The 14,079-nt window shown below is 50.1% G+C and overlaps 1 protein-coding gene across 1 annotated transcript in view; it reads right to left on the bottom strand.

Moving 5' to 3' along the window:
• Positions 1–1,373: 1,373 nt before the first annotated feature.
• The window catches only part of LOC121651685 (glutamate receptor U1-like), a 53,435-nt gene continuing 40,729 nt past the window's right edge, over positions 1,374–14,079 (bottom strand). Inside the window, exons 10-11 of the mRNA XM_042004050.1 lie at positions 1,871–2,121; positions 1,374–1,790 (exon numbers count right to left, since the gene is read on the bottom strand). Of these exons, the coding sequence (XP_041859984.1) occupies positions 1,692–1,790; positions 1,871–2,121 (350 nt within the window). The 3' untranslated portion in view covers positions 1,374–1,691. The remainder of the gene's footprint in view (positions 1,791–1,870; positions 2,122–14,079) is intronic.

Here is a 14,079-nt window from a genome sequence, read left to right as displayed (position 1 = left end):
GTACAGTGAGAGGAGACACCCTGTGTTGTCAGTTACACAACGTCTGCTCTTCATTTGATTTGTGGAATGCCGGAGGAAATCTGGGAGGCAGTTTGGAAGTTGTTTGATGGACACAGTGAGAGACACTGAAGGCAGCATCATGTACCTGTGAGGGTGTGAATTATTCTCCCTGCAGCTCAGACGAAACTCCAGTCTTTCTTCCTCTGTTGTTTGTGTACATGTGAGGTCTAATTAATCTCTGCCAACACACGTTCTGTACTTTTACTGTGATTGTAATGACGTGGATAACTATAAAAATGGAAATAAATAACTGATGAAAGTGCAGAAGTGGTGTGTTCTTTATGTGCAGTCACAGGAGAGTTCCAGCTTCATGAACAGTAATCATCAACCAGTTTCTGGAACTTTTGATGAACCCTGAAAGAAACCCAAGAATTTCAGGGATAACAAGAACTCAAGTCAGACTGACTTCAACATCGTCAACAATTAAAGTGAAAACTTCATTAACTCAGACGTCAAGTCTTACTAACAGAAGCTGAAAATAGTGGCAGCACTTAACACTCAGTTGATACACACAGCTCAACCTGATGAATGAGAAAAATATCAGATTTAACCTTTGAAAACCTGAGGTCCCCCAGTTGGTGCTAAACTGGGCCATTTTGGAGAGTAAAACCTCTTGGGTTTGCAGTGAAGATATTTACATATACGATCTGATCGAGGTTCAGAGCTACAGCAGCATCATTCTGAGGAGAGAAATTCACATTCATCCTGAAAGCGTTTGGTGTGTTTGTTTCATCTTTATTTCCTCTTCGCCAGTAACACATGTAATACACAGCTGAACACACCTCCCATGTACCCTCTACTGCGAGTTCAGCAGTGTGAGAAACTCATTTTATTACAGGTATGTGATTTCCAAGCGGGCACAGAAAGCTAAATTCTCTGTATCTGTGAGCTGTTTGTTGCTGAGGTTTGTTAACGCTGAGCTCTGCAGACTGATGATGACACATCTGTGTTTCTTCCTCAAGTATCATCGTCTGAATGACGGTTTCTGAGGCACTCGTTATGCAAATGTTTTTTATGAATAATTTATTTTTTACTTATTCTCTTTTTATTCCCACAATTTTATTTTCTTTACATTTTTGTTTTTATTATTATTTTTTATATTCTTTTTATCATTTATTTCTACTTATTTAGAAATTTCTATTTTACTTTATTTTATTTATAATTTTTTTTATAATTCCATTTCATTCTTACCATATTTAGTTTTTTATGATTTTGTTGTCTGAATTTTTTTATTTTTCTCTGCTACTGCTGAGTCAGAAACAATTTAAACTGGAAGCAATAAAGACATCTGCTTTGGAAGAATGGAGCAGTGGGAACTCTGGAGGATTTATTTGGATTTATCGGCAACAGAAACAGAAAGTTCTGAAACTATTACAGCTGCGACAGAAATGCATGAATGTTACTCAGGACATGAACATAATGCTGAAACAACCAGCTAACGCAGCAGTGGTTAGTACCTGAAGCTTGAGGATCTAAATTCTTTTCTTTTGTTGCTCATGATGTTCTTGCTGCTAGTTCTTACCAAAAGTCACTAAGATTTCTTACGAGAGTATAAAACACGCCGAGAAACACCACAAAACACACCTGTTACCAGAGCAAAGCAGAGAGTGTGTGAGGAACACTGCTATGATTCAAGCTTTGTTTTTGTCTGGACTCTCCTGCTCGGTGCTCTCTCCTCCGCTACCGAACCTCCGGTTCAGCTCTGACGTCAACACCGAGCAGCAGGATTTCTGTGGAGCAACGGAGGAAAAAGTAAAGAACTGAAACACCACATCATGTGATAACACACTGACAAACTCCAATTCCCTACCTTGCCATCCTTAGCTTGGTTTCGGGCCCTGGATAAGAGCTCCAGAAGGGCCAGCAGGAGTCCGACACCCAGACCCAGGCCAAGGAGGAGGAAGAGGCCCTGCAGGTGGTGGGGCTGCAGTGCATCGGACACCTGGGCCTTGTTGGTATCGATGCAGCTGCTGGCCCACCACTTGTCCCGTAGGTGTGTCAACTCACCGGACTCACTGAGCTGGAGGATGGCAACGGTTAGGTTTTTCATCAATAGAGAACCTGAAAAATGTGGTGTGATGAAACAAAGACTTTCAGACCCACAGAGTCATCTTGGATACCTAGAACATCACAGATTTCCAACACAGATATTAGCTCAGTTCAGTTAATCCTTCACATGTTGGATGGTAAAAACAAGTTACTGATTCTTCATCATTGCAAACAGAACTAATAACGCTGCTCTCAGAATGGATGATGAGTCATTATTTGTTCCGCTTCAGACAGTCCACCAGTCACTAAAACCTTCAGCACCAATAACCCAACATGAAGATCATACTTAAAAACTGACTCCAAGAGGCAGGTTTTCCACCAATAGGGAAGAAACAAAGTATAGTTAGGCAATTTTAAAGATATAAACTCAGTTGTAAAGGTGAGTTTTATCTGGTCACTCAGATAAATTGAATTAATTTAACTTCCTTCCTTCATTAAATTAAAGGACTGTTGGAACAAACCCTTAAATTCAGGTGCATGAGGGTTTATTGAGAATCTTCCAGAGTTCACAGCTTGGGGCTCCTCATGGATAACAGGTGCTTACTCCCTCCTAATGTCAGAACGACGCTGACACAGCCGCTGTTTGGCTTGTGTCAGAGGAAAGTCCTCCAATCAACTTCATCTGAACATGAATGTAGCTAAACAAAGAGATGATACACCTCCATAAGAAGATCCTGGACTTGGAGGACAACAGTCTCAGTATCACACTGGAATACCTCCACCAACACCTGAACAATGTAAAGACGTCCTACGCTGGACTGCTTCCACCAACACCTGGACATAGTAAAGTCATCCAACAGTGGACTGCTTCCACCAACACCTGGACACAGGAACAGACTTCCTACGCTGGACTGCTTCCACCAAGACCTGGAAAAAATAACAGACTTCCTACGCTGGATTGCTTCCACCAACACCTGGACAATATAACATACTTCCTACGCTGGACTGCTTCCACCAACACCTGGGCACAGTGAAGACCGACTACGCTGGACTGCTTCCACCAACACCTGGACACAGTGAAGACGTCCTACACTGGCCTGCTTCCACCAACACCTGGACAAAATAATAGACATCCTACGCTGGCCTCCTTCCACCACCACCTGGACAAAATAACAGACTTCCTACGCTGGACTGCTTCCACCAACACCTGGACACAGTAACAGACATCCTACGCTGGACTGCTTCCACCAACACCTGGAAAAAATAACAGACTTCCTACGCTGGACTGCTTCCACCGACACCTGGAAAAAAATAACAGACCTCCTACGGTGGACTGCTTCCACCAACACCTGGACACAGTGAAGACGTCCTACACTGGCCTGCTTCCACCAACACCTGGACAAAATAATAGACATCCTACGCTGGCCTCCTTCCACCACCACCTGGACAAAATAACAGACTTCCTACGCTGGACTGCTTCCACCAAGACCTGGGAAAAATAACAGACTTCCTACGCTGGACTGCTTCCACCGACACCTGGAAAAAATAACAGACCTCCTACGCTGGACTGCTTCCACCAAAACCTGGAAACAGTGAAGACGTCCTACGCTGGCCTGCTTCCACCAACACCTGGACATAGTAAAGTCATCCTACGATGGCCTACTTCCACCAACACCTGGACACAGTAACAGACGTCCTACGCTGGCCTGCTTCCACCAACACCTGGACAAAATAACAGACTTCCTACGCTGGCCTGCTTCCACCAACACCTGGACAAAATGACAGACTTCCTATGCTGGACTGCTTCCACCAACACCTGGACACAGTAAAGACGTCCTACGCTGGCCTGCTTCCACCAACACCTGGACACAGTACAGACGTCCTACGCTGGACTGCTTCCACCAACACCTGGGCACAGTGAAGACGTCCTACGCTGGCCTGCTTCCACCAACACCTGTACACAGTAAAGACGTCCTACGCTGGCCTGCTTCCACCAACACCTGGGCACAGTGAAGACGTCCTACGCTGGCCTACTTCCACCAACACCTGGACAAAATAACAGAATTCCTACGCTGGACTGCTTCCACCAACACCTGGACACAGTGAAGACGTCCTACGCTGGCCTGCTTTCACCAACACCTGGACAAAATAACAGACATCCTACGCTGGACTGCTTCCACCAACACCTGGACAAAATAACAGAATTCCTACGCTGGACTGCTTCCACCAACACCTGGACACAGTGAAGACGTCCTACGCTGGCCTGCTTCCACCAACACCTGGACAAAATAACACACTTCCTACGCTGGACTGCTTCCACCAACACCTGGAAAAAATAACAGACTTCCTACGCTGGACTGCTTCCACCAACACCTGGACACAGTAAAGACGTCCTACGCTGGCCTGCTTCCACCAACACCTGGACACAGTACAGACGTCCTACGCTGGACTGCTTCCACCAACACCTGGGCACAGTGAAGACGTCCTACGCTGGCCTGCTTCCACCAACACCTGTACACAGTAAAGACGTCCTACGCTGGCCTGCTTCCACCAACACCTGGGCACAGTGAAGACGTCCTACGCTGGCCTACTTCCACCAACACCTGGACAAAATAACAGAATTCCTACGCTGGACTGCTTCCACCAACACCTGGACACAGTGAAGACGTCCTACGCTGGCCTGCTTTCACCAACACCTGGACAAAATAACAGACATCCTACGCTGGACTGCTTCCACCAACACCTGGACAAAATAACAGAATTCCTACGCTGGACTGCTTCCACCAACACCTGGACACAGTGAAGACGTCCTACGCTGGCCTGCTTCCACCAACACCTGGGCACAGTGAAGACGTCCTACGCTGGCCTGCTTCCACCAACACCTGGAAAAAATAACAGACTTCCTACGCTGGACTGCTTCCACCGACACCTGGAAAAAATAACAGACCTCCTACGCTGGACTGCTTCCACCAAAACCTGGAAACAGTGAAGACGTCCTACGCTGGCCTGCTTCCACCAACACCTGGACATAGTAAAGTCATCCTACGATGGCCTACTTCCACCAACACCTGGACACAGTAACAGACGTCCTACGCTGGCCTGCTTCCACCAACACCTGGACAAAATAACAGACTTCCTACGCTGGCCTGCTTCCACCAACACCTGGACAAAATGACAGACTTCCTATGCTGGACTGCTTCCACCAACACCTGGACACAGTAAAGACGTCCTACGCTGGCCTGCTTCCACCAACACCTGGACACAGTACAGACGTCCTACGCTGGACTGCTTCCACCAACACCTGGGCACAGTGAAGACGTCCTACGCTGGCCTGCTTCCACCAACACCTGTACACAGTAAAGACGTCCTACGCTGGCCTGCTTCCACCAACACCTGGACACAGTGAAGAAGTCCTACGATGGCTTACTTCCACCAACACCTGTACACAGTAAAGACGTTCTACGCTGTCCTGCTTCCACCAACATCATGGCACAGTGAAGACATCCTACGCTGTCCTGCATCCACCAACACCTGGACAAAATAACAGACTTCCAACGCTGGACTGCTTCCACCAACACCTGGGCACAGTGAAGACCGACTATGCTGGACTGCTTCCACCAACACCTGGACACAGTGAAGACGTCCTACGCAGGACTGTTTCCACCAACACCTGGGCACAGTGAAGACATCCTACGCTGGCCTGCTTCCACCAACACCTGGAAAAAATAACAGACTTCCTACGCTGGACTGCTTCCACCAACAACTGGGCACAGTGAAGACGTCCTACGCTGGACTGCTTCCACCAACACCTGGAAAAAATAAAAGACTTCCTACGCTGGACTGCTTCCACCAACACCTGGGCACAGTGAAGACCGACGATGCTGAACTGCTTCCACCAACACCTGGGCACAGTGAAGACGTCCTACGCTGGACTGCTTCCACCAACACCTGGACACAGTAAAATCGTCCTACGCTGGACTGCTTCCACCAACACCTGGAAAAAATAACAGACTTCCTACGCTGGACTGCTTCCACCAACACCTGGACACAGTAAAATCGTCCTACGCTGGACTGCTTCCACCAACACCTGGAAAAAAAAACACACTTCCTACGCTGGACTGTTTCCACCAACACCTGGGCACAGTGAAGACGTCCTACGCTGGACTGCTTCCACCAGCACCTGGAAAAAATAACACACTTCCTACGCTGGACTGTTTCCACCAACACCTGGGCACAGTGAAGACGTCCGACGCTGGACTGCTTCCACGAACACCTGGGGAAAATAACAGACTTCCTACGCTGGACTGCTTCCACCAACAACTGAGATCAGTGAAGACGTCCTACGCTGGACTGCTTCCACCAACACCTGGACAAAATAACAGACTTCCTACGCTGGACTGCTTCCACCAACACCTGGGCACAGTGAAGACCGACTATGCTGGACTGCTTCCACCAACACCTGGACACAGTGAAGACGTCCTACGCTGGCCTGCTTCCACCAACACCTGGAAAAAATAACAGACTTCCTACGCTGGACTGTTTCCACCAACACCTGGGCACAGTGAAGACATCCTACGCTGGCCTGCTTCCACCAACACCTGGAAAAAATAACAGACTTCCTACGCTGGACTGCTTCCACCAACAACTGGGCACAGTGAAGACGTCCTACGCTGGACTGCTTCCACCAACACCTGGAAAAAAATAACAGACTTCCTACGCTGGACTGTTTCCACCAACACCTGCACACAGTGAAGACGTCCTACGCTGGCCTGCTTCCACCAACACCTGGACAAAATAACAGACTTCCTATGCTGGACTGCTTCCACCAACACCTGGACACAGTAAAGACGTCATACGCTTGCCTGCTTCCACCAACACCTGGACACAGTAACAGACGTCCTACGCTGGACTGCTTCCACCAACACCTGGACACAGTAACAGACGTCCTACGCTGGACTGCTTCCACCAACACCTGGACACATTAAAATCGTCCTACGCTGGACTGCTTCCACCAACACCTGGACACATTAAAATCGTCCTACGCTGGACTACTTCCACCAACACCTGGAAAAAATAACACACTTCCTACGCTGGACTGTTTCCACCAACACCTGGGCACAGTGAAGACCGACTATGCTGGACTGCTTCCACCAACACCTGGACACAGTGAAGACGTCCTACGCTGGCCTGCTTCCACCAACACCTGGAAAAAATAACAGACTTCCTACGCTGGACTGTTTCCACCAACACCTGGGCACAGTGAAGACATCCTACGCTGGCCTGCTTCCACCAACACCTGGAAAAAATAACAGACTTCCTACGCTGGACTGCTTCCACCAACAACTGGGCACAGTGAAGACGTCCTACGCTGGACTGCTACCACCAACACCTGGGCACAGTGAAGACGTCCTACGCTGTCCTGCTTCCACCAACACCTGGACAAAATAACACACTTCCTACGCTGGACTTCGTCCACCAACACCTGGGCACAGTGAAGACGTCCTACGCTGGCCTGCTTCCACCAACACCTGGCCACAGTGAAGACATCCTACGCTGGACTGCTTCCACCAACACCTGGACAAAATAACAGACTTCCAACGCTGGACTGCTTCCACCAACACCTGGGCACAGTGAAGACGTCATACGCTTGCCTGCTTCCACCAACACCTGGACACAGTGAAGACGTCCTACGCAGGACTGTTTCCACCAACACCTGGGCACAGTGAAGACATCCTACGCTGGCCTGCTTCCACCGACACCTGGAAAAAATAACAGACTTCCTACGCTGGACTGCTTCCACCAACAACTGGGCACAGTGAAGACGTCCTACGCTGGACTGCTTCCACCAACACCTGGAAAAAATAAAAGACTTCCTACGCTGGACTGCTTCCACCAACACCTGGGCACAGTGAAGACCGACGATGCTGAACTGCTTCCACCAACACCTGGGCACAGTGAAGACGTCCTACGCTGGACTGCTTCCACCAACACCTGGACACAGAAAAATCGTCCTACGCTGGACTGCTTCCACCAACACCTGGAAAAAATAACAGACTTCCTACGCTGGACTGCTTCCACCAACACCTGGACACAGTAAAATCGTCCTACGCTGGACTGCTTCCACCAACACCTGGAAAAAAAAACACACTTCCTACGCTGGACTGTTTCCACCAACACCTGGGCACAGTGAAGACGTCCTACGCTGGACTGCTTCCACCAACACCTGGAAAAAATAACACACTTCCTACGCTGGACTGTTTCCACCAACACCTGGGCACAGTGAAGACGTCCGACGCTGGACTGCTTCCACGAACACCTGGGGAAAATAACAGACTTCCTACGCTGGACTGCTTCCACCAACAACTGAGATCAGTGAAGACGTCCTACGCTGGACTGCTTCCACCAACACCTGGACAAAATAACAGACTTCCTACGCTGGACTGCTTCCACCAACACCTGGGCACAGTGAAGACCGACTATGCTGGACTGCTTCCACCAACACCTGGACACAGTGAAGACGTCCTACGCTGGCCTGCTTCCACCAACACCTGGAAAAAATAACAGACTTCCTACGCTGGACTGTTTCCACCAACACCTGGGCACAGTGAAGACATCCTACGCTGGCCTGCTTCCACCAACACCTGGAAAAAATAACAGACTTCCTACGCTGGACTGCTTCCACCAACAACTGGGCACAGTGAAGACGTCCTACGCTGGACTGCTTCCACCAACACCTGGAAAAAATAACAGACTTCCTACGCTGGACTGTTTCCACCAACACCTGCACACAGTGAAGACGTCCTACGCTGGCCTGCTTCCACCAACACCTGGACAAAATAACAGACTTCCTATGCTGGACTGCTTCCACCAACACCTGGACACAGTAAAGACGTCATACGCTTGCCTGCTTCCACCAACACCTGGACACAGTAACAGACGTCCTACGCTGGACTGCTTCCACCAACACCTGGACACAGTAACAGACGTCCTACGCTGGACTGCTTCCACCAACACCTGGACACATTAAAATCGTCCTACGCGGGACTGCTTCCACCAACACCTGGACAAAATAACAGACGTCCTATCCTGGACTGCTTCCACCAACACCTGGACACAGTAAAGACGTCCTACGCTGGCCTGCTTCCACCAACACCTGGACACAGTGAAGACGTCCTACGATGGCTTACTTCCACCACCGCCTGTACACAGTAAAGACATCCTACGCTGGCCTGCTTCCGCCTACACCTGGAAAAAATAACAGACTTCCTATGCTGGACTGCTTCCCCCAACACCTGGACACAGTGAAGACGTCCTACGCTGCACTGCTTCCACCAACACCTGGACAAAATAAAAGACATCCTATGCTGGACTGCTTCCACCAACACCTGGACAAAATAAAAGACTTCCTATGCTGGACTGCTTCCAACAACACCTGGACACAGTGAAGACGTCCTACGCTGGCTTACTTCCACCAACACCTGTACACAGTAAAGACGTCCTACGCTGGCCTGCTTCCACCAACACCTGGAAAAAATAACAGACTTCCTACGCTGGACTGCTTCCACCAACACCTGGACCTAGTGAAGACATCCTACGCTGGACTGCTTCCACCAACACCTGGACAAAATAACAGACTTCCTATCCTGGCCTGCTTCCACCAACACCTGGACACAGTAAAGACGTCCTACGCTGGCCTGCTTCCACCAACACCTGGACACAGTGAAGAAGTCCTACGATGGCTTACTTCCACCAACACCTGTACACAGTAAAGACGTTCTACGCTGTCCTGCTTCAACCAACATCATGGCACAGTGAAGACATCCTACGCTGTCCTGCTTCCACCAACACCTGGACAAAATAACAGACTTCCAACGCTGGACTGCTTCCACCAACACCTGGGCACAGTGAAGACCGACTATGCTGGACTGCTTCCACCAACACCTGGACACAGTGAAGACGTCCTACGCAGGACTGCTTCCACCAACATCAGGGCACAGTGAAGACATCCTACGCTGTTATGCTTCCACCAACACCTGGACAAAATAACAGACTTCCAACGCTGGACTGCTTCCACCAACACCTGGGCACAGTGAAGAGCGACTACGCTGGACTGCTTCCACGAACACCTGGGAAAAATAAAAGACTTCCTACGCTGGACTGCTTCCACCAACACCTGGGCACAGTGAAGACCGACGATGCTGAACTGCTTCCACCAACACCTGGGCACAGTGAAGACGTCCTACGCTGGACTGCTTCCACCAACACCTGGACACAGTAAAATCGTCCTACGCTGGACTGCTTCCACCAACACCTGGAAAAAATAACAGACTTCCTACGCTGGACTGCTTCCACCAACACCTGGACACAGTAAAATCGTCCTACGCTGGACTGCTTCCACGAACAGCTGGGAAAAATAACAGACTTCCTACGCTGGACTACTTCCACCAACAACTGGGATCAGTGAAGACGTCCTACGCTGGACTGCTTCCACGAACACCTGGGAAAAATAACAGACTTCCTACGCTGGACTGCTTCCATCAACACCAGGGCACAGTGAAGACCGACGATGCTGAACTGCTTCCACCAACACCTGGGCACAGTGAAGACGTCCTACGCTGGACTGCTTCCACCAACACCTGGACACAGTAATATCATCCTACACTGGACTGCTTCCACCAACACCTGGAAAAAATAACACTTCCTACGCTGGACTGTTTCCACGAACATCTGGACACAGTGAAGACGTCCTACGCTGGTCTGCTTCCACCAACACTTGGAAAAAATAACAGACTTCCTACGCTGGACTGCTTCCACCAACACCTGGGCACAGTGAAGACGTCCTACGCTGGTCTGCTTCCACCAACACTTGGAAAAAATAACAGACTTCCTACGCTGGACTGCTTCCACCAACACCTGGGCACAGTGAAGACGTCCTACGCTGGCCTGCTTCCACCAACACCTCGAAAAAATAACAGACTTCCTACGCTGGACTGCTTCCACCAACACATGGACACAGTAACAGACGTCCTACGCTGGACTGCTTCCACCAACACCTGGACACAGTATCAGACGTCCTACGCTGGACTGCTTCCACCAACACCTGGACACAGTAAAATCGTCCTACGCTGGCCTGCTTCCACCAACACCTGGACAAAATAACACACTTCCTACGCTGGACTGTTTCTACCAACATCTGGACACAGTGAAGACGTCCTACGCTGGTCTGCTTCCACCAACACCTGGAGAAAATAACAGACTTCCTACGCTGGACTGCTTCCACCAACGCCTGGGCACAGTGAAGACGTCCTACGCTGGACTGCTTCCACGAACGCCTGGGAAAAGTAAAAGACTTCCTACGCTGGACTGCTTCCACCAACACCTGGGCACAGTGAAGACGTCCTACGCTGGCCTGCTTCCACCAACACCTGGAAAAAATAGCACACTTCCTACGCTGGACTGCTTCCACCAACACCTGGGCACAGTGAAGACCGACTATGCTGGACTGCTTCCACCAACACCTGGGCACAGTGAAGAAGTCCTAAGATGGCTTACTTCCACCAACACCTGTACACAGTAAAGACGTCCTACGCTGGCCTGCTTCCACCAACACCTGGACAAAATAACAGACGTCCAACGCTGGACTGCTTCCACCAACACCTGGGCACAGTGAAGACCGACCACGCTGGACTGCTTCCACCAACACCTGGGGAAGACGTCCTACGCTGTCCTGCTTCCACGAACAGCTGGGAAAAATAACAGACTTTCTACGCTGGACTGCTTCCACCAACAACTGGGATCAGTGAAGACGTCCTATGCTGGCCTGCTTCCACCAACACCTGGACAAAATAACAGACGTCCAACGCTGGACTGCTTCCACCAACACCTGGGCACAGTGAAGACGTGCTACGCTGGACTGCTTCCACGAACAGCTGGGAAAAATAACAGACTTCCTACGCTGGACTGCTTCCACCAACAACTGGGATCAGTGAAGACGTCCTACGCTGGACTGCTTCCACCAACACCTGGAAAAAATAACAGACTTCCTACGCTGGACTGCTTCCACAAACACCTGGGCACAGTGAAGACCGACTATGCTGGACTGCTTCCACCAACACCTGGACACATTAAAGACGTCCTACGCTGGCCTGCTTCCACCAACACCTGGACAAAAAAAACAGACTTCCTACGCTGGACTGCTTCCACCAACACCTGGAAAAAATAACACACTTCCTACGCTGGACTGCTTCCACCAACACCTGGGCACAGTGAAGACCGACTATGCTGGACTGCTTCCACCAACACCTGAAAACATTGAAGACGTCCTACGCTGGCCTGCTTCCACCAACACCTGGAAAAAAAAACACACTTCCTACGCTGGACTGTTTCCACCAACACCTGGGCACAGTGAAGACGTCCCACGCTGGCCTGCTTCCACCAACACCTGCACACAGTGAAGACGTCCTACGCTGGTCTGCTTCCACCAACACCTGGACAAAATAACAGACTTCCTATGCTGGACTGCTTCCACCAACACCTGGACACAGTAAAGACGTCATATGCTTGCCTGCTTCCACCAACACCTGGGCACAGTGAAGACATCCTACGCTGGCCTGCTTCCACCAACACCTGGAAAAAATAGCACACTTCCTACGCTGGACTGTTTCCACCAACACCTGGGCACAGTGAAGACGTCCTACGCTGGCCTGCTTCCACCAACACCTGGGCACAGTGAAGACCGACTATGCTGGACTGCTTCCACCAACACCTGGAAACATTGAAGACGTCCTACGCTGGCCTGCTTCCACCAACACCTGGAAAAAATAACAGACTTCCTACGCTCGACTGCTTCCGCCAACACCTGGAAAAAAAAACACACTTCCTACGCTGGACTGTTTCCGCCAACACCTGGGCACAGTGAAGACGTCTTACGCTGGCCTGCTTCCACCAACACCTGGACAAAGTGAAGACATCCTACGCTGGCCTGCTTCCACCAACACCTGGAAAAAATAACAGACTTCCTACGCTGGACTGTTTCCACCAACACCTGGGCACAGTGAAGACATCCTACGCTGGCCTGCTTCCACCAACACCTGGAAAAAATAGCACACTTCCTACGCTGGACTGTTTCCACCAACAGCTGGGCACAGTGAAGACGTCCTACGCTGGCCTGCTTCCACCAACACCTGGACAAAAAAACAGACTTCCTACGCTCGACTGCTTCCGCCAACACCTGGACACATTGAAGACGTCCTACGCTGGCCTACTTCCACCAACACCTGGAAAAAATAACAGACTTCCTACGCTGGACTGCTTCCACCAACACCTGGACAGAGTAAAATCGTCCTACGCTGGACTGCTTCCACCAACACCTGGAAAAAAGAACACGCTTCCTACGCTGGACTGTTTCCACCAACACCTGGGCACAGTGAAGACGTCCTACGCTGGCCTGCTTCCACCAACACCTGGACACAGTGAAGACGTCCTACGCTGGCCTGCTTCCACCAACACCTGGACAAAAAAAAAACTTCCTGTGCTCGACTGCTTCGACCAACACCTGCACACAGTTAAGACGTCCTACGCTGGCCTGCTTCCACCAACACCTGGACAAAATAACAGACTTCCTATGCTGGACTGCTTCCACCAACACCTGGACACAGTAAAGACGTCATACGCTTGCCTGCTTCCACCAACACCTGGAAAAGATAACAGACTTCCTACGCTGGACTGCTTCCACCAACACCTGGGTACAGTGAAGACGTCCTACGCTGGACTGCTTCCACGAACAGCTGGGAAAAATAACAGACTTCCTGCGCTGGACTACTTCCACCAACAACTGGGATCAGTGAAGACGTCCTACGCTGGACTGCTTCCACCAACACCTGGAAAAAATAACAGACTTCCTACGCTGGACTGCTTCCACCAACACCTGGGCACAGTGAAGACGTCCTACGCTGGACTGCTTCCACCAACACCTGGAAACATTGAAGACGTCCTACGCTGGCCTGCTTCCACCAACACCTGGAAAAAATA

The sequence above is a fragment of the Melanotaenia boesemani genome, chromosome 13, assembly GCF_017639745.1.
Source record: "Melanotaenia boesemani isolate fMelBoe1 chromosome 13, fMelBoe1.pri, whole genome shotgun sequence".
Lineage (NCBI taxonomy): Eukaryota > Metazoa > Chordata > Actinopteri > Atheriniformes > Melanotaeniidae > Melanotaenia > Melanotaenia boesemani.
Note: the sequence above shows the minus strand (reverse complement) of the source record. Positions and strands in the feature narration are given on the sequence as shown.